This window comes from Macrobrachium rosenbergii, chromosome 52 (genome assembly GCF_040412425.1).
Source record: "Macrobrachium rosenbergii isolate ZJJX-2024 chromosome 52, ASM4041242v1, whole genome shotgun sequence".
Lineage (NCBI taxonomy): Eukaryota > Metazoa > Arthropoda > Malacostraca > Decapoda > Palaemonidae > Macrobrachium > Macrobrachium rosenbergii.
The window spans coordinates 10,779,491-10,799,853 of NC_089792.1; the positions used below are offsets into that span (position 1 = coordinate 10,779,491).

Consider the following 20,363-nt stretch of genomic DNA (forward strand, 5'->3'; position numbering starts at 1 on the left):
GATAAGGTTTAGCCATGTATGTTTTTAGTTTTCTGTAAAAGAAAACTATTGTGCCGGCTTTGTCTGTCCGTCCGCACTTTATTCTGTCCGCACTTTTTCTGTCCTCACTTTTTCTCTCCGCCCTCAGATCTTAAAAACTACTAAGGCTAGAGGGCTGCAAATTGTTATGTTGATCATCCACCCTCCACTCACCAAACATACCAAAGTGCAGCCCTCTGGCCTCAGTAGTTTTTATTTTATTTATGGTTCAAATTAGCCATAATCGTGCTTCTGGTAACGATATAGGATAGGCCACCACCGGTCCGTGGTTAAAGTTACACGAGCCGCGGCTCATACAGCGTTATACCGAGACCACTGAAAAATAGACCTGTTTTCGGTGGCCTTGATTATACGCCGTAGCGGCTGTACAGAAAATTCGATTGCGCCGAAGAAACTTCGGCGCATTTTTCACTTGTTTCTCTTTAGATACACTTTCGCTCCTGTAGGCCATCTCACCTGGTCTTTAGATATCTTTGAGATATTTTGCAGAAATGTGATGCAGAGATTTGCATCTGTTTCCCCGCCATAATGGAGGATTGATAATTATTAGCTCGTTCGTGCAGTGTATTTTTACAGAAAGGATACTATTTTGCTTGTTGGTATTTCGTGTATACACACTTACTTAACATCAAAATCCAGTCAGACCGCACAGTTGCTTGTTTTTCCTCATACAACCTTACATAAGTATCAAAGTACACAATAAAAGCTTTTGCATTAAAACTTATTAGGATTTTTAATTTGGCAAACTATTTTAATTGCCTTTGCTATAGTTTGAAAGTAGTCAAAGTCATTGACAGAAAGACAAGAATAGAATTTTGTGACCAGTAGAATATGCGTTTGCCAACTTGAATTCTTTAATGTTAACCCAAAACCTCTCAGTTACCTATAAAAAAATCGGTGTTGGAAGCCAAATAATAATCTCGACAAAAATTATTCTTCCTTTGTAAGTCCTTCGACATTCTTAGAGCTGCAAAAGACGAAAAGGTAACACTCGTCCACTCCTCATCACTTTTGAAGCTTCCTATATCATTTCCCTCCTAAGGAATGCCTTTTCCAAGGGTGGTTCGGTCTATAGCCTAGTTAGCTTCTGTGCACATAAGCAGTGTTCAGTGCATGTGTTGCGCGTGCACATAGTCTAGTTCTGACTGTACAGCACACAAGATGTAAATTTTCATTCTAAAGAGGCTGCCATGAGTACTTTTATATAGTTATATGCTGTCCTTTATCGTTGGTATTGCATTTGTAGGGCCATATGTATTACACAAGCACATTGTTGAATGGTCCAGTAAAACATTTTCTTCAGTGATAAAGAAATATTTGTTTACTTCTTAATGTAAGCTGCTGTTTCGCACATGCCTTTGTTGATTATGAAAGAAATGATGCTGGAAACAGAAATATTTCAACGCTGAAACTAACTAGATAAGGACTTTGCAATATGTATGCGCATGGAGGAAGTAAGAGTATTTTCCTTGTAGGAAGTACCAACATTGCTGCAGTTACTATGAACTGCGTTCTAATGTTGAATGGTTGTTGGAGAAAACGAGATACAGAGTGCAATAGTTTGATGATAGTTCAATTCTAGTATTTACATTACGCCATACAGTGATTTCTAAACATGGTTTCATTTTGTTTTATGTATTGTATCGATGTTTTCAACAGGCGTCATGTGTTTGTCTGTCAGAATACAAACATCTTAAACCTTCAAAGTTTCTGAAAGAACAGTGTTATGCTTTTGAGTTGTTCTGTGCATACATTAACTCTGGGGCCTCATTGCAACCATCGTCTTTTGCATCTCCGTTTTGTGAAATTCCACTGTACCCATTTGAGCCTTCAGTGACCATTGATATACAGACATCCCCAATCCTTTTGCTCATTAAGTTTAACGGTTATTTGATTTAGCCCACAGTTATGATATCTTCCCAAGAACTCCTCTATATCAAACACAGGTCCCGCTACTCTTACTGTTGCGTTTTCAAATGCATTCAGCTTTGAAAGTCTAGGAGCCTGATAAGAGTCGAACGTCTAACATCTACATAGTCCATTCCTTGCCCTACATAGATTTTAAAAAGCATTCCATTAGCTGATTTCCATTTCGTTGGTAAGAATCAGTGTTTATGATCTGTTTCCAGCTTCGTTTTCCATTAGGCATGTGTGATACAGTAGTTTATATGTTGTGACGTATCTTTATTCACATAAACTGCTTTCTTCAGAAAATTTTATTTGGCTAAATAGCTTTAATATCCAAAAAGAAAATTCTTAGGAGCAATATATACATTCCTAGATTGGCTACAAAATAGTTGGTACCTCCTTTTATACGGGAGAATTACTGTTCCTTGCCTCAAATCTACTCGTCAATTTTATCCAAGAATAATCACTGATGAAATCTGTTTTACTTACCAAATATTTTGTTTTTATACCTAATGTTTCTAATTATGTACTAAAACTATTGCTCTAACACTTTGTTTTCCAAGTTGGAAACAAAATAAAACTCAGAATGGGGCTCTTTCAAAATAATATTCTAGATGTTACTGAACGTAAGCACAAGTGAGCATGTTATCCAGTTTCCACTGTTGTAAAGTATTTGTTAGTTTACTTCAGATATTATTTTTCTGAACAACAGGTCTTGCGTACTCTACACTTTCTATAGATGTACAAAACAAACAATTTGTGTGATTTCAATTACGGTTTTCTTTCTATACTTGTGGTCTTTATGATTACCTTTGTTTGCTGTTGGCTATTTTATTTTATTTTGTGTGTCTTCGGTGTTTGGTGTCCATAGTTTTAATTTCTTTTTTATATTTGAAATTATAATGGAGAATGTACTTTCTCTATGTAATTGTTGGCTTTATGTTGTAAGCGAGTGAGAAAGAAAACTTTTGCAGATCAACATGATGTCTGAAGCAAACTCAAAAAAAAAAAAAAGGAAAACTTCATTGCTCCTCCTAAACACTGATCTTGAACTGCATCTGGAGTGCATTTTCCCTCAACTTAGTCATGAATTAATTCATTAAACGATTCGCTAAATAATCCTAATGTCTCATGGTTAAATAACCAGTGCTCTTTCTTTCTCACCTGTCTTTAATGTTGCAACATTGATTGTGGCATTGTATCTTTTTTTTTTTGTTCACGTGTTTTGCAATGAATCTGTGTTGGTGCTTCATACGAGCAGGTTTTGCACCCAGTGGCAAAACCTGTTCTATATTATAATTTGGGCATGATAAATAGTCACTTAATATATATATATTCTTGACATATATGTATTAAGACAATTTGATTTTGCAAAGTAACATGCTTTTTATGTAACTGTAAAATTGTTCCGTATTATTTTGCAGTTTATTTATTCCAGTGGCATTTGCTACGTTCTAATTGATGGTTTGCTTTATGCTATTTTCTTAACATTTGAAAAAGCTTCCTATAAACACAATACAGTTTTTGGACAGTAACATATGATTCTTCTACAGATTTCGCCTTGTGCAAAACGAAAATCCCTCGGAGATGCTCAAAATTAAAGTCGCAGAATTTAAAAAAATAAAATCTTTGACATTTTCATTCCAGTGTAAGAGGAAATGCCTTTGTTTTATAAGCAATCTTTCTGCAATGGAAAAGACCAAAAGGGTATTTTTGTTGATATTTGATGGATTAGTCGTTGAAAGTATTTACACATGTGCATTATATATAAACACAAGTACAGTTTTTGGACAGTAACATATGATTCGATGTCTCCTGCAGATTCTGAAGACGAAAATTCTGTGTCATCTCGCAAGAAACGGCAAATCCCTCTGGAACACCGCTCAAATTGCAGTGAGGAGGACTGCCTCTCGGAGATATGTTCTACAATAATCTGAACTTACAACTGTTGCTTTCATTCTTGGTAGATAATAAGCTGTTTGTAATCTGTTTTTTTATACATAGCATGTCATATTTACCACCAAAAACAATTGTTTCAAGGTGCAGCTGCGAGGCTTTCATCCTGTTACATCTGTCAGACTTCTTACTGTCAGTTTCCCTTTCAGTGCTGAATGACTTCATAGGTCCCAGCGCTTGGCCTTTGGCCTAAATACTATATTCCGTTCCATTCCTACTAACATCACAGGACCTTTAGCTTTACCTTAACCTTTTGCCTTTACCTTTACCTTTACCTTTACCTTTACCTTTACCTTTACCTTTTCCTGACAACGGTAATCAGGATTTAGACCATCATAGGTCAGCTGATTGTATTTCACAGGCTTTACTTCAACAATGAATTCAGATATCCTGGGTGCCAGTGTCCCGTCAGTCAAGGTATGCCACTAATTTGGCAGAATGCATAAAGGTATCTCATTGCCCAGTGCCAAATATTACTTGATTCCTTTGTTGTGAAAACTTGGAGTAATGTTTTTATTAATTTGAAGGTTTAGTCTGTAAGTAAATAAGACGAAACAATGTTTTCTTTTTTACCGCCATTTTTACAGCTTATGTATGTCAGGGCTCTTCTTGTCACAGTGGTTGTTTATAATGTTCAATGCTCAGTTTGCTTTAATTCTCCTTTTCTCTTCTCTTCCACATGGTCGTCCGTTCTGTGGAAGCTTATTTAGCAAATAAGCGACCTTCCGATTAGTGTTACAAAACATTTAATACCATCAAAATCAAAATGCGTTGCTGTGAAAGTTAGCCATATATTAATTTAAATGTAGGGAATTAGACAACTACACTAATATATCATCTGTTTGGCAGTTTTTTATATGGATGGTGGTACCGATCAACATCATTGAAAAATGATGTAGCACCATAAATTGCTTGCCAATGCACATTATATTTTTCTAACCTTTTTCTCATTTTAATATTCATTCATTTTTACTTACATCATTTGCCCATGGTTTATGAGCTAAAGAAGACATCTTCTTGATCATCTTCACTTAATAATAGTTTTCTCGAAATTATAATACGCTATATAATGTCTGTAAAGCTGATTTCTTTTTATTTTTATGCTCAGGGTTGAAAGACTTCGTAGGGAGATGACCATACACGGACTGGATGCTTATATCATTCCATCTGGAGATGCTCATCAGGTAAGGCAGATAAAAAGTACTATTCTGAGGGTATACTTAAATTTCTCCAGAGTATAACTACAGTTTTCCAAAATCCTTGATTTAATTTAAGACCTAGAAGAAATTACTTCCAGTTGATATCATGCGTGTATGGTGTTGAGTACACCAGCTGTTCAATTGCGCTTGCTTACCCAAGTTCAAGAAGGAATTACACCACTATTAAATCATTTAAAATCTGAAAGATCTTAATTTTTGAGAGGACATTGTGCGGACTGAGAACGAATGTCGAATTTGATCTTTTGGTTCATGTTCTAGAGTGAATACGTACCGGAGGCTGACAAACGAGTTCGGTACATTAGCAGTTTCACCGGGAGTGCGGGAACAGTTGTAGTAACGAGAGACAAGCAAGCACTGTGGACTGATGGCAGATATTTCCTGCAAGCAGAAAAAGAACTCGACTGCAAGTGGTTGCTCATGAAGGAGCGAGCTGACGGGGTAAGTAGCTGCTTAGTTACGTGAGAAATATGTATGTTTTGATGCGATATCTTAATGATTTTCAGGTACCGAATTCATAATGACAAGAGGAATAACTTACTGTGTCTTGCTATAAAGTATCTTGGCACCAGTGCAGGATAACTCTTCAAGGTTTTCCAAAGACATTTCCTTTATCAAAATCTGCTGAATAATTGGCATAATTCTGTGTCTAATGGGGAATGGTTGACGTTCCTGAGGCAGAAGAAACAAACTATAGCTTTCCCGAAATCAAATTTAATCTTGTGCATTCGTAGATTGCTACTTTTATTCATGGATTCAGTTTTTTTGTGTTCCTCTTAAAGAGTTTAGATTGATTTTGCATTTCAAGATTTTAAGGGAATCCTTCTCCCCCTATTTCTTGCACAAACTTAAAGGATGTCACTTATACTTGTATACGTGAGCATACACCACACATCAGGTACCAATAAACTCGTAAAATGAAACTATCATAAGTAAATATTCCTAGCATTATTGAAGAAACAACTAAGATTATGTTCATATATAGAGAAAGGGAGATTTCAAATAGTAGTTAAAAAGTGACACACATCCGGGTTGATATTTGGTAAGCAATTTGTGATTTATTAACTGATTAATTGATACCGCATTATCAAGGATGAAAAGTTTACTTACCCAGCAACCTTTAGCATGCCTTTCTTGCCTTTTTTAACACCTATGTAAAGCATTCAAGAAAATCGTGTAAAGTAACTTTATTAAATGAATAATCTTTTTCATAGCAAGACCATAGCGTCCTCTGTGCTCTGACTTAGCTACCTGAGAGGTGACTATCAAGAGCCAATGCTCAAACCTTCTTAAGCATTGATATAAAAATAATGAGTATAGAAGGTGGTTGACGATTTTTTCAGTAATAGGGAATGTTATCGCGTGTATTCCATGTTGCCTTCATATGTTTTAAGGCTTTATGATGTACGGTTTATCCAAGTAATCCTTTACGGGTTTGATGTAATGACAGAAACGTTGTAAATAAAGTAAAGAAAAATAATGTTACCTGTACATTATCAAGTAGTTACTCAACGACCTTCTTATATTAATACAAAATTAATCACTTACACTTCCGTTCTATCTGTTCAAAGAAGAATGTAAGAAATTGCATATCCATTACTTAATTTATGAAAAGGTCGAGAAGAACTCTCAGCTGCAATATATGTGCCATTCTGTTGCCTTTCAAGAGGAATTATTGTGCAGTGCCTTAACAATATTAGCCCATATTTTCTGCCATTATTTAGGGCAGGGTTCTCAATATAGCTTTTCACAAAATATGGTCTTTTTACATTAACTGCATTCATTATTTCTCCCTGACTTTTCCTCAAGGTTCCGACACTGACAGAGTGGCTGAAACAAGAACTCTCCAATGGATCACAAGTTGGAGCGGACCCAAGACTCCTCAGTGCTGATTTATGGAAATCCTATGAAAAAGAAATTTCAGGTAAATGTTGCAGTTTGGGGCATAATGGGCACAAAGTGTAGGTATTTTTGAGAAATGTGAAATCTTGATGGCTTATCTCTGGAGAAGCGATATGTATTATGTATTACTGTATGTATACATTGATATACCAATATCCACATACATACACATATATATAAAATATGTATAAATAATATGTATATATATATATATATATATATATATATATATATATATATATATATATATATATATATGTTATATAAAACATTATATATATATATATATATATAATAATATAAATAAATATATAAAATGTATATATATGCAGTATAAATATATGTGTGTATATATGTATATAAATCATTTCTATCATATATATATATATTATATATGTTGTAATGGTTTATATATATATATATATATATATATATATGATATATATATATATATATAACTTAATCCCCGATGAGATGTATGTATGTATGATGAATAACCTCATTTCTGTCAATATTCCTTTTAGGGTTTTTTGAATGGTTTCAACTTGAATCATTCGGGGATTAAGAGGCCTACAGCCTGTAGAAAACTTAACCCCGAAACATTCTGACCATAAGAAACCATTCAAAAATTGTGAAAACACACTCTCAAACACATTAAGTTTTCATACTGGCACACACACACACAAGCATAAGAAACATTTAAAATATACATATATATATATATATATATATATATATATATATATATATATATATATATATATATATATATATACACTGTATATACACACCTAAAGTAAAAAGCGCTATCTTATTAAATTCGTAAATCGTCAGGCATTCATTACATGTGATTGAACGTTCAGCATTTGACAAAGGTCCTATGGGAAAATTGTGATACATAACATAATACTGATGTTATGTTTCTCTCCTTTTCTTGCTTTTTTTTTTTAGTCTGTGGCAATTTTTAATGGAGTTCTTTTGAAACTTAACGCTATAACGTGAATAGTGCTTTTGTTGGACATAGGTAAACTCTCTCCATTTACGTAAAATCCTGTAAAATCCTATGTGAAATAACTGGAAGACATAATTTACTTGGCGAAACTAGCAAATAAGAGATGACTGTATATCTTTAAATACAGAAATCTTACAGACAAAAAAAAATCCTTTTGTTTACTCTTTCACTTGTGACATTATTTACCATCATATTTAAAGTACTTTGATACTCTTTTCATCAGTCATCAGTTGATCAGTTATCATTTGATCAACCAACCTACCCTACACTTCACTTATTCTAGCGCACTCCCAGCAGATTTTGCAAATTTTGCAAGTGTTCCACCTCTTCCAATTTATTTGTAAGTAATCTCTACTTCGGATGTGGGAACTTCAAAATTCACTTATGATTAATTTGGACTTGCTGGAGTTCATTGCTTCATAGTAGCTTAATGATGCTTAAATGTATGGCTTCACTAATGCCTATGTCACTTACTTATGAAAGCCATGTTGGAGATCTCCCAACGTTGTGAATTTTTTGTAATTCCTAACGCACTTCTGCACTTTATTGCTACGGTAAGTGTTCATTCTGACCTTTTTTTCTTGCTACAGTAAGTGTTCATTCTGACCTTTTTATAAAGATTCTTTTGCCTTCTAATTGGGGGCTGTTCAGGTGTTGAAGTGTCCTCCATTACTTGTTAAAGAAAATTAGATATGTCTTCCAACTTCCAAGTAAAAGAGGAATTGTTCTTTTTGAAGAGCAGCTTATCATTTTTGAACCATGGCATGTATGTATATTCCAGCCTTTTCCAGCTTATGCTCGAGTGTGCTCAAAGAGGTTTAAGCAAATATTTTCGAATATTTTTTTTTACACTTTTCGACAGTTCATTGCATATATTTTATTATTAATTTTTTTAATCTGTTTGTTGATTAATGATTTATCATGACTAGGTTACCCAGTGGCTCTACAGAGAACTCGTCTCTCTTAGCCAAGAAATATTCAATTTTTTGTCGTTTCTTGAAGTTGGATCCTTAACTATAGGTACCCCTCTTACTTCCACCTCTTTGTCACTTTCTATTATTACAAAAGCCCTTAAATGTCGTTTCTATTCAAATGAAGTCAAAACAATCCGTGACCGTGTATTAGAGTGTCCTTGTTTCTGAAATAGTGAGTCCTTCACTGTCCTTGGGCCTTGGCATTTGTACGCCTCAGTACTGTAATACATAATACTGATTATACTGTAACTGAGAAGTCGAAGACGGTATAGTGTACTGTAAACCATTATCGCATTTTCCACCAGAAAATAACATTTTCCCATTTTTTAATTAGTGTTTTGAGCTTTTCCAGTTATATTCATTTGTAGCAAAAGTATAGTACTTAAAGAGATAGTGGACACTACTCTTATATCTTATATTTTGGGTGATCACTGTGTGAGAGTTGGTTATTGGGTTTGGGAAAACACGAAACTAGTGACGTGAAAAGACCTTAATCCCACTGACAGTGCTCATTGATAGTAAGGTAAGTTCAAGGAATGTTTTAAAACAAATAACGGTGGGCACTAGGATAAGGACCTAGTATCCTGTGTCAGGTTAGGTGTGGTTGGTTTGTCATTTGTTAGCAAAACGAGCGTCAGAAACGTTAGGAATATTATATTTTCAAGTCCAGAAGGCGACGTCTTGGTTGAAAGTAAAGTTTTACCATTCAAGATGGAAAATTACTTCCCATTAACCAGAAAAATTCTGGTTGGCTAGAAATAGGTAGGTGTTACAGGCCAATTGGAGCCAAGAGCTTGTACCAAATGTCATGTCTCCAGAATATCAGCTGATACCACAAACATTTCGAGGATGTGGACTATTTTGCAGCTTTAAATACTAATAGCCTAGATATAAGAGGAATTTGTATTTTGATACCAAATTTTATTGGTAATCACATTTGGAGTCAAAAATATTATTTCCTTATGCTTTAATGTTTACTGAGAACATTTGGATGTCCATTTCAGCAGCATATTAGTAGATTTAGAGACAATGAATCCCCCCCTTATATCCTACAATTTTTGGGTAACGTTGAAGGGAAATAGTGTGTTTTAGGTGTGGGAAAACACAAAATGAGTAAAACATGAAGTATTCAACCCAAACTAATCTAACTTTGGGTGCTTGTCCTTACTAAGCTGGGGCTGCTGGACCCCCCCCCAACCTAACCTAACTAAGGGCCCAATAAGTTAAGGCATAACATGGGGTTGCAACCTAACTGAACTTTGCTTAGGGCAACCAGTCCATACCAGGCCAAGGGCTGTACCCCTGAAACCCATTTTACCTAACCTAAGTCACTAGGTTATGTTCAAAATAAAGGGTTCAAAATCACTGAAAGACCATGCTCAGATAATCTTAGAAGCTTTCAGTCAAGTTGAGCACTCAATCAGAGATATGCCATTCAGCAAGTACCGTAACATGAAACAAAATGAGAACAACCAGAGTTCTGTGACACCACTCGGTAAATGTTTTCGTGTGTCAAACTTTTGGTAGTCATGGATTCATTCTGCTATTGCACAAAAAATTTAACAGCATATAATCCTTACAATTTCAAAGACTATGAAATTCCGAAGGTATATTAAAGCATTTAATATTCACATAGATCAGCTTCTTGAATGTATGGTATTGAGCTGCATGTTTGGCAATGCCAAATTCCCCAAAACTTCTTTTTCAAACCACATTTCCTAATTACACTCAGAGTGTTATGTTTGTAAAACATAAATCCAAGGTAACAATTTTAATTTATGTTACCTACTGTATACTTTCACTTGTTACCCTTTTGTTTGTAAGTATGGTTTTACCTAATTTCTTGTGGATCGTTATCTCTGTTCAAGATTGTACCACAGTACTAAAACATTTGTCAGGTTGTGAATATCTTTATAAAATTGTCTTCACACCAGTGTTTTTGCTTGCAGAAACAGGTATTGAGTTTATACCAGAGGAAACAAATCTAGTTGATCTGGTGTGGCCAGAAGATGAGCGACCATCCTATTCAGAAGATCCTCTCTTTATTCATGAGTTACAGTTTGCAGGCAAGGCTTTTTTTTTTTTTTTGTTGGTTTTGCTACATTGTAACTCATCCCTGAAGTGCAGATTTTCTTACTATTGTATTTGTAAGTTTTGCATGTATACAAGAAATCTAAATGGTTAATTGCTTTTAATTATTAATGATGAGTGGAACAAATTTAAAATCAAAGTATTTGAATACAGCAAAAATATTCAGTCATAAAAAGATTGTGAACAAGAATACTGTATGTGATTTGATTCAGTGACTCTGAAAATTTGTTATCAGGAAAGAGATGGGAAGAAAAAGTAGCAGAGGTAAGAGCAGAAATGGAAAGCAAAGGAGCAGATCTGCTGGTCCTCTCACAGCTTGATGAAATTGCATGGCTTCTAAACCTACGTGGAAGTCATACACCATATAACCCTAGTACGTGATGATGCTGAATTTTGTTTGGGTATCAAGGCAAAAAAATTAAAACTTATAAAACAGGAATTAGTATATTGAACCCTCCAAAATGTAACAAGATTTTCAAATATTTATGGTGCATGGAAAAATTTTAACTTCATTGAATTGTTTTTAATTTTTAACTGTTTACTTTCTAACTACATATATCAAAGTAAGAACAAATTTATACATTACTATGTACTTCTTTTGGCAGGTCATTTCATTATTAAAAATATTTTCTTATATTATTTGAAGTATATATTGTACAGCAAATTGTGTTTGATGTGGAAAATTAGTTACATATATTTAGTTTCTTACAAAATAGAGTTGTCAACTATTATTACTTACTTACAATAGGGTAAGAAAGATGAGGTTTGGAGTTATCATGGTTAAAATTATATCAGTACCCTCATCAAAAGTTTTGCATGTTTACCAACAGTGTTCCGGGCTTATGTGTTTATTGGTCGTAACAGTGTTGAGCTGCTCATTCCAAATGGCAAGATTACACCTGCAGTAGACAATCACCTCAATGTCAACAGATGTGGTGAAGAGGAGTGTGTTTTGTAAGTCGGTTGATAATGTTTTTAAGCACTTTTATTTTATCTTTTTAGCCATGTATCTCATGGCTTTATCATAAAATCAGACTGACCTTATACCTGGCTTTTGACATGTTATTACAAAAAATCAAATGAGTATGCTTTTTCTCTAACAGAGGTTACACTGATATATATCTAAAAGTACATTCAGAATGCTTTTAATACAAGGTTTTTCAAAGGAACTTGGGATTGAATGAACCAGCTCAAAAATACAGAAAGATTAACAAAGCACCAATGGTTAGATTAAATCTTGTAACTGCCATGTGAAAGAATTCTCTCTCTGGTGGACAAACCAGAATGCAGAATTGATTTTTCTGATGTATATAAGATATAAGCTCTTTTGTTTGTGGTCAGGTTTTCATTTTAATCACTGATGTTACAGATTTACAAGAAAACCAAACTACATCTCAGAATTGTGGTAACAGAACATGAATGTCAAGTAAGACTTATCATTTATATCATTGTACAGTATTTCTATGACAAGTGTGAAATAAAGTGCAAGTGAGGGATAGTACCTTTAGCAGGACACTGGTCTCAATGGTGCTGCACTGCTTTAGAAATATGCTTAATGGGACATTAAGAGTAAGTTTTGGTGTAATATGAACATAAACTTTCCATTGCCTAAAATCCCAAAATCAGTTTGGCTTTATAAGCTTTAGGCCCTTTGGTGAATTTTAAGCCTAATTTATTCTTTAAAAAAAATTTTAAAGACAAAAACTGTCAGGTACAGAACAACCTAGATTCTTAATCAGATTTTTAATCTCTTCAAACAGAAAAACTGTCAAGAATGTAGTAGGTCCATAAGAAGGAGCAAAACTGAACCATGGCCATTATGGTCGGCTAAGTTACCTCAGAAATGTACTTGATCTCTTCATTAAATATCAGACAATGCTGCAATGAGAATTTCCCTCATTGCACCAAGGTTCACACCCATAATACACTGCTCGGTCAGGGCAGGGAACAGTATTAATGAACCCATTGACAGGAACACTTTACATTAGTAATTAGTAATTTATAGGGAAAGGGTCTTAAACAGAGTAAGCAGGTCTACATCCATGCCCATACAGACATACTTCCATTCAGACTTTAAAGATAAATTGCATTCTGTGCTTTTCCATAAGTTTTGCTTAGTTGGTAGTTATATGGCTTAATACTTGTCTTGGAAATATGACCCCTTTTAGTTCATCACAAAGGGGATTGGTCTTTCAGACTTACCATGGTCATTTTACATCTCAAGTAGTGTTCCTGAAGTTTCTGAGATTATTTTTACCCTACTCCATTCATAATTTTTGCCATTGACATCTCAAACACCTGTTACCTTTCATAAAAACCAGTCCAAAACCTCTACCACATTATTCTGACATCTCAAAACACCTGATACCTTTTATAAAAAATCATTCCAAAACCTACCACATTATTCTGACAAATCTTTTAAAATGTTTATGTTAAGTATCAGAACAGTAATAAACAACTGAAAAGAACTTGTTCTAAATCACATCTGACCCCATGTTCATTATTTAAAAGATGTTAGACATGTTTTGCTTTGTAACCATACCCCAGTTTGGAAAGTAGCCTCACATCTTCCTAGTACAGTATATTAAATGCATTTAACTGTGAATTGTACCATTTCAAACCTAGTCTCAGTATCTTGGTTTACTACATTTTCTCAGTGATTGTTATATTGTCATTTACACATATGTTAAGCAGTTTGCTCACCTATTTTAACAACCATAAAATATCAGGTGTTCAAGACTGAATGTACTCACAGGTTCAATCATTTGTTATGATGTGATCTTTCAGAATAAGTGAATTTATAACTTTTGTTTTATCTTTGATCATCATGTTATTGTTTATCTTTTAGAATTAGTGAGCATGCCTTTGCAATCAACAGCAATCAGATTTAATTCCAAACAGGATTAGTGGCTATTCTACCATCCTGAACCGCTTACAAGCATTGGAGGTTGACCATGGAATAACCAAAGTGATGCTGCCATCTAAATACTCATATTCAGGAGGTGTATCTTATGCCATCTATTCTGCAGTAAGTGCATTTCTGTTTTTAGGAGGAAGATTTTCATTAAGTGCTTATACTGTATAATAGATGTCAAATGAATTTCAAGATTCGGGTACTTGCTACAAATTTCATAGCAAAATGGTTCTTCAACTTTGATATGACAGCCTTTGTGTTCTTTAATTGTTTATAAATTGTTTTTAACTTAATACTGATTACAAAGAGTATTATCATTCCATCATATTCACGTTTTATCCGTAGGTACCTGAAGATAAACGTCTTGTTGCTGTTTCCCCAGTCTTGCTGATGAAAGCACGGAAAAACCCAGTAGAAATTAATGGCATGATAAATGCTCATGTGAAAGATGCTGTGGCATTATGTGAGTTCCTTTCTACACTGGAAAAAGAGGTAAGGACATTTTTATTCTAGTCTAGGTTTGAGTCAAGTATGAATTATTTTACAAGGTGAATAACTGGTTCATAAGATATTACAAGACTAATCTGGCTAGCTTATAAAAGTTATGCTGTTACTTTTTAGCTTAACTACTGAATTAGTTGAAGAAGAGAAGATTTAGTATCCCCAAGTAATGATTCACTAGACAGTTTTTTAATGTCTTAATATGTTTGATGGTAGCACAATCACCATAGCTTAAGAGGAATGCTGAACTATTGAGATAAACAGAATTACTTTTGCAGGTGAAAAGTAAGGTAGACAGTCTTGAAACCTCACTGAATCTCATTGTTAATAGTTATTTGTAATCATATAAAGAGAAGACTAAGCTGCTTTTGGAGTATGATAGAAATCATGTAGAAATTTATCATAAATGTTTAAGGCAGAAATTGTCTTGTAATAAAAGAATTAGCAGAACTAGGAAAAAATAAAGCCCTTGTATACCAGAGTACTAAATAAAAAGCTTTGTATACCAGAATGCTTATTTAAAAACCATAGGGGAAGCATAGAAATAAAAGCAGAAAATAATCAGTGGTAAAGGTATTTAAAAAAATTAACTTGTGCACCCCTTTTAGCTGCTGATAGGTCAAAAACAGGGTAGAATTTATTCAAGTATAAACAGTTTCATTTCTCAGAGATGATACAGGAGAGCACAACAGTAAATGGAGATAAACAACTTTGAGTTAGTAAGTCTTCTTATTTTGACAGTTCAAGGACTGTGCATTATAAGTAACAGTGGTTTTTGAATGAGTGAAATTCTATTTCTGATATAGGAAATCCACTTCTCTTTTCATTATTTAACATCCCACATCTTTTTTTGGAAAAGGTGTTTTTTGGGTGAATCCTTTCAAGCAGCACTATATGCATGATTCTTGCCGGTCTTAATGGTTTACACAAGCGCTCTTGGTTATGAGGTGTAAGGCCACCAAAGAAAGTAAAGTGTATGTGTATTGATTTCCACCTCTCTCTTTTCATTTTTTCAATGCATGTCACTTCCTATTTAGATTCAAGAGGGCAAGGAATGGGATGAATTGAAAGCTCAAGATGCACTAGAAGAATTGCGCATGCAGCAGGAAGATTTTATGGGCCTTTCTTTTGGAACAATAAGTGCTTTTGGGCCAAATGGAGCTGTTATTCACTACAAATCTAGGCCTGAAACTAATCGTGCAATTACCACTGATTCTCTCTATCTACTTGACAGTGGAGGACAATACAAAGGTAAGGTAACAACATTGCATTTAGTTTTTTATTTAGTCACATTGTTTCCCATTAACAAAGTGTAACTTATTGCAGTATGGTAACTAACTTCATTTGTTATCATTATCACTTAATATTTACAGTGATAGTAAAGACTGTTTGAAAAATTGTGTTCAGAATATCATGTTGAAAGAGTCTAAGATAAGCACATATTTATGACTTACATGAGTTTTGAGCTTAAGAATTAGTCTTCAGTTTAGTTGGTCTTGCAACTTTTCAGTTTTTTGTCTTGTAACCTCATCTGCCACATTAAACAGAAGCCGTTTACATTTTGCATAGTGGTCTATCAAGATTCTCTATCCCCTATGAGAATTGCTTCTTATTCTGCTACCTTTTTCTTGTCATTGTTAGGTTACTCTAATTACATGCATCTCTCTTGGAGTTAAGGAAGCAACTTAATAGTCGTACAATGCATTACTCTTTGGTTTCTCTCATTTTCTTGTACAATATTTAATATGACTGTTCCTTCTCGATATTTTGTCTGTCCTCCTTTGGTGTATCGCACTATATTCCTTTCTGGATTGTTACCATTAAGAAGAGTTCTTAGTTATTGGTATGTCATTGTGAGACCTCATTGTCTTGAGCTTCTCAACATAAAGGGATTAAGAGTATATGGCTTTTCATCCATGGCCGTGCCCCTGAATGGACAAAAATGCCACTTAAAACCATAGTAGCAGTTGCATGGTTGATTTACAGTATTTGATGGTATGTAAGACCTTTTCCCTACAAAAATGGCTCAAAAAAATATATCACCAGGATCTGTTGTGGAAAGTTGAGGTATCTGGTAGGCTAATGATTACCTAGTTGCCTTAGACTAACAGTAATTGTACCTAGCCAAGCTCCATCATATTGTAATATTACTGTGCCATTACTTACAAAGATATAACTATTACTGTATTACTACTCTTTCCATTACTATTACAGCAAGATCCCTCATAACTTGCACCTTGGGACAAAGGGGTGGCAGTCCTTTGAAGTTGCCAGTTGCATGAGAGATATCTTTCTAAAATGTTAAACGTGTATACAGAAATGTCATCTTGTCATTCATGATAATTAAACAACACATGTTTTCCTGTTGTTATAAGTCCTTACTTCTTAAATCAAACATTATTTTGCTGTTGCCTATCTCCAGTGGTAGGGTTTAGAGTGCAGACACAAGCACACTGAAACTACTCATAGCAATGCATTTCTGTGTATTTGCTTACCCCCCCTCTCTCTCTCTCTCTCTCTCTCTCTCTCTCTCTCTCTCTCTCTCTCTCTCTCTCTCTCTCTCTCTCTCTCTCTCATCTTTTTTCAGTAGAAAATGCAAAACATTGCATTTTTTACTGTAAAAGAGAGAGAGGGGGAGGGGGGGGGAAGCAAATGCACAGTGAGTAATTTACCTTAATGTAATGCATTTATGTTCATATACAAATACTGTACATACACAAAGCTGAACAATGTATGTGTGCAACACTACATTACCTTATTAAATACAGTACTGTACTGCATTATTGAAATGTCACTAAAAATATTGTACCAGAGAGAGAGGGGTTGGCTTGCCACACCATGTGCATCATTTACCTTAATGCAATTTGTACTTGTACAGATATTTACACAGGCTAGCCTATAGACTAGGCTTACTTTTCAACTTTATATACAAAAATACAATCATGTGTAACATTATTTGATTAGACTTATCGAAAATCTTATTCTGATAGCAAACTTTTTAATAATTTCATATATTTTAACTTACATTTTCTGTCTTATTGTAAGTTTAAGCACTTGTAAATACATTGTCACAGTCAGTTATCCATCAGAGTTAGAGGTTTTTCATGTTTTCTGCCATGCCTAGGCCTTTTTGTGTAATTTTATAAATTACTTACAGCAGAATTATTATTAAAAAGGATTTTTTATGCTATCCTAGTTGAAAAGTGTGTCAAACTTTTTTTCTGTTGTACTTTATATTTTTTCATTATAACAATGCTTATGTGTAGACATTTTTCTCTTAACATTCCTTCCTGAAGTGGGTTGGATGTTGTACATGCCCTGGGGTTTTATATGCCATCAAATACTGTACTTATGGAGATAAATCTAAATATTATTAGTACTGTATGAGTAAAAACAAATTGGTTGTGTTTACCCCTGTAGGTGGGTAGTGCTGTCAGTGTACCTCATGCTGTGCACTGTTGGCATTACTTGAGATTCTTTGCAGTGTCCCTTCGGCCCCAAGCTGCGACCTCTTCCATTCCTCTTGCAATATCTCCATTCTTATTCTTTTTCTTCATCTCAAGAGTTGTTTTATAGTACAACTGCGAGGTTTTCCTCCTGAAACACCTTTCAAACCTTGGCCTTGGGTCTAAATTCTATATTCCATCCCATTGGTTGTGTTTACTGATTGTAGTGTCCCAAAGCTGACATTGTGTCAAGTGCTTAATTATTTTGCAAGCACAGTATTAAGATATAATGATTCAGTTTGTTTCTTTGAGAAAAAATATTATTTTCCAGCTACAGGAACAAATTGTTCCCTGTTTGATTTTTGCATAGCTTGTGGCAGGGTACCACAGTGCTCTTTAATACCTTTACTGTACCAGTAAATTTTTATTCCTGATTACACTGTTTAACCATCCTTGAGTTCTTTGAGTTCTGATTTCTTTTACCATTTCATCTTGGGTCACTAATGCAATAATCATAACATATCTCAATTTGTAACTCAGCATGAAATTACTGGGTTATAGAGTCAAATGAAACTGTTGTGTGCATGCTTAATTGCAGATGATTTTAAAACTCAGTGCACATACTGTGCTGTACTAAATCTTCAAAATTATGCAATTACAGATGGAACAACAGATGTAACACGAACAATGCACTATGGAGAGCCTACAGAATTCCAAAAAGAAGCGTATACAAGGGTCCTTATGGGAGCTATTGATTTAGCAATATTACTTTTCCCAGAGGGGACTAGTGACAAAGATGTAGATATTATTGCCCGCAAGTAAGTACTTGTATTCTCGTAAACAATATTGAACAGTTTTACTGGTCAGTGGTAAATTTTGTTACCTACTACTGTAAAAATATTATTAATCAAGTTTTTTGCAAGATAATCCTGTATTGTACAGTCTCACCTCATGCATTAACATTATGCCTATAAAATTGATATTGAAGATAATCCTGTATCTCACTTCCCAGTGTTGACTAGCAAAATTGTGTTCATTATGTTGGGGTATGCAGTCAAGCCATTTGTATAATTTTTACTGCTTTATTATCATTATTTTGTTAATCAAAATTTTACCATTATTATTGCTCAAGTAATTTTAGTATGCCTGAATTAAATTTTATGTCAGTTTACTCCATTACATTTCTTTATTTTTTAGTCTAGCATTACAAACTGGCTGAGTTACCTCAAGATCAATTAGAAGCCAAATATTTATTTTATCAAAATAAAGATTTTTGAAATTAACCTTACCACTCCATTGTATAGCTGTTACTTCTGTGCCAGTGGTAGTTCGACAGATTGAAAGGAAAAAATAAGAACACTCGGTTTTCTATGAATACCCATCTTCTATCCATATATTTCCCCCACACCCCACCAGGGGACCAATAGGTACAAACACTCTTAGCTGGTCAGTCTACTTCTGTTGCTGGTTTCAGTAGGAGTTTGACATACTGTACTCAGTTTTCTGTTGGTTTGTTTTTGGATGTTCTTTTATCTTTTAAATATTCATTTGGTAAGAATCTGTATGGTAAGAGTTGCTGTAATAGGCATTATTCCAAAATTATTGAACTTCATGATGTATTTTTGTTATGGAAAGGTTATGATTGGATAAATAGATGAACTGTAGTTAAACGAAATGTGTTAATTGATCGCGAACGGAGAGAGCTGTGAGGTTGTAGAAACAATTAAAGTAGAGGATACAGTAATACTTGTAAGACTTATGTTAAAGGGATACACGTCTTGTCTGCTTCCCCATTTAGTAACTGCTTAGGTCCTCTGCTGCTTCTTTTCAATCTGTTACTCCAAATGAGCTTCCCATTGATTCAGGGCATTAGATTTGGTAAGATGGAGTCATTTTTTATGTTCACTTGGCATAAGTTTTGCAGGGTATTGTTGTGATCATTAGTGTTCAGTAAGCTTGGGTTGTTTCCTATGTTGGAGGAAGGGTCAAAACCCCACTTTTTTCTTGCCTTGTCCTTGGGATGTCCTGTCTCACTCCCTCGTGACTTGAAGTAACAGGAACCGGGACATGTCAGAAAGCAGTGCTGATTTGTGCCCACTGTCTCCTCCTGTTTGATCTGGTAGCGGGCACCAGGTCCAGCATTAGTGGTGTCAGTTCTAACACCAGAATTTGTTCTCTGATAGGATTGCTCAGGTAAGAATAAGAGGAGTCTCCCATTGTTTTAAGAGGAGTCTCCTGTTGTTTTTCCTTCTAATTTTACTGTATCAGATTGCATTGGTAGCAGTGATGCTTAGTCTCTTTCCAGCAGTATTGTAAACATGGTTTGCTGCCTTTTTCAAGGAAAGTTAAGAAACTTGCTTTAATCATTTAAGGCTGAACTTCCATGTAGCTTTGGATCATTCA

General features: G+C 34.5%; 1 protein-coding gene across 1 annotated transcript in view; it reads left to right on the top strand.

Annotated features, from left to right (window-relative positions):
* The window catches only part of LOC136833851 (uncharacterized), a 339,235-nt gene that overhangs the window by 305,178 nt on the left and 13,694 nt on the right, over positions 1–20,363 (top strand). The window contains exons 18-27 of the mRNA XM_067096153.1: positions 5,003–5,087; positions 5,382–5,561; positions 6,930–7,044; positions 10,958–11,074; positions 11,335–11,472; positions 11,930–12,053; positions 14,001–14,127; positions 14,359–14,505; positions 15,552–15,765; positions 18,622–18,778. Coding sequence (XP_066952254.1) covers positions 5,003–5,087; positions 5,382–5,561; positions 6,930–7,044; positions 10,958–11,074; positions 11,335–11,472; positions 11,930–12,053; positions 14,001–14,127; positions 14,359–14,505; positions 15,552–15,765; positions 18,622–18,778 — 1,404 coding nt within the window. The remainder of the gene's footprint in view (positions 1–5,002; positions 5,088–5,381; positions 5,562–6,929; positions 7,045–10,957; positions 11,075–11,334; positions 11,473–11,929; positions 12,054–14,000; positions 14,128–14,358; positions 14,506–15,551; positions 15,766–18,621; positions 18,779–20,363) is intronic.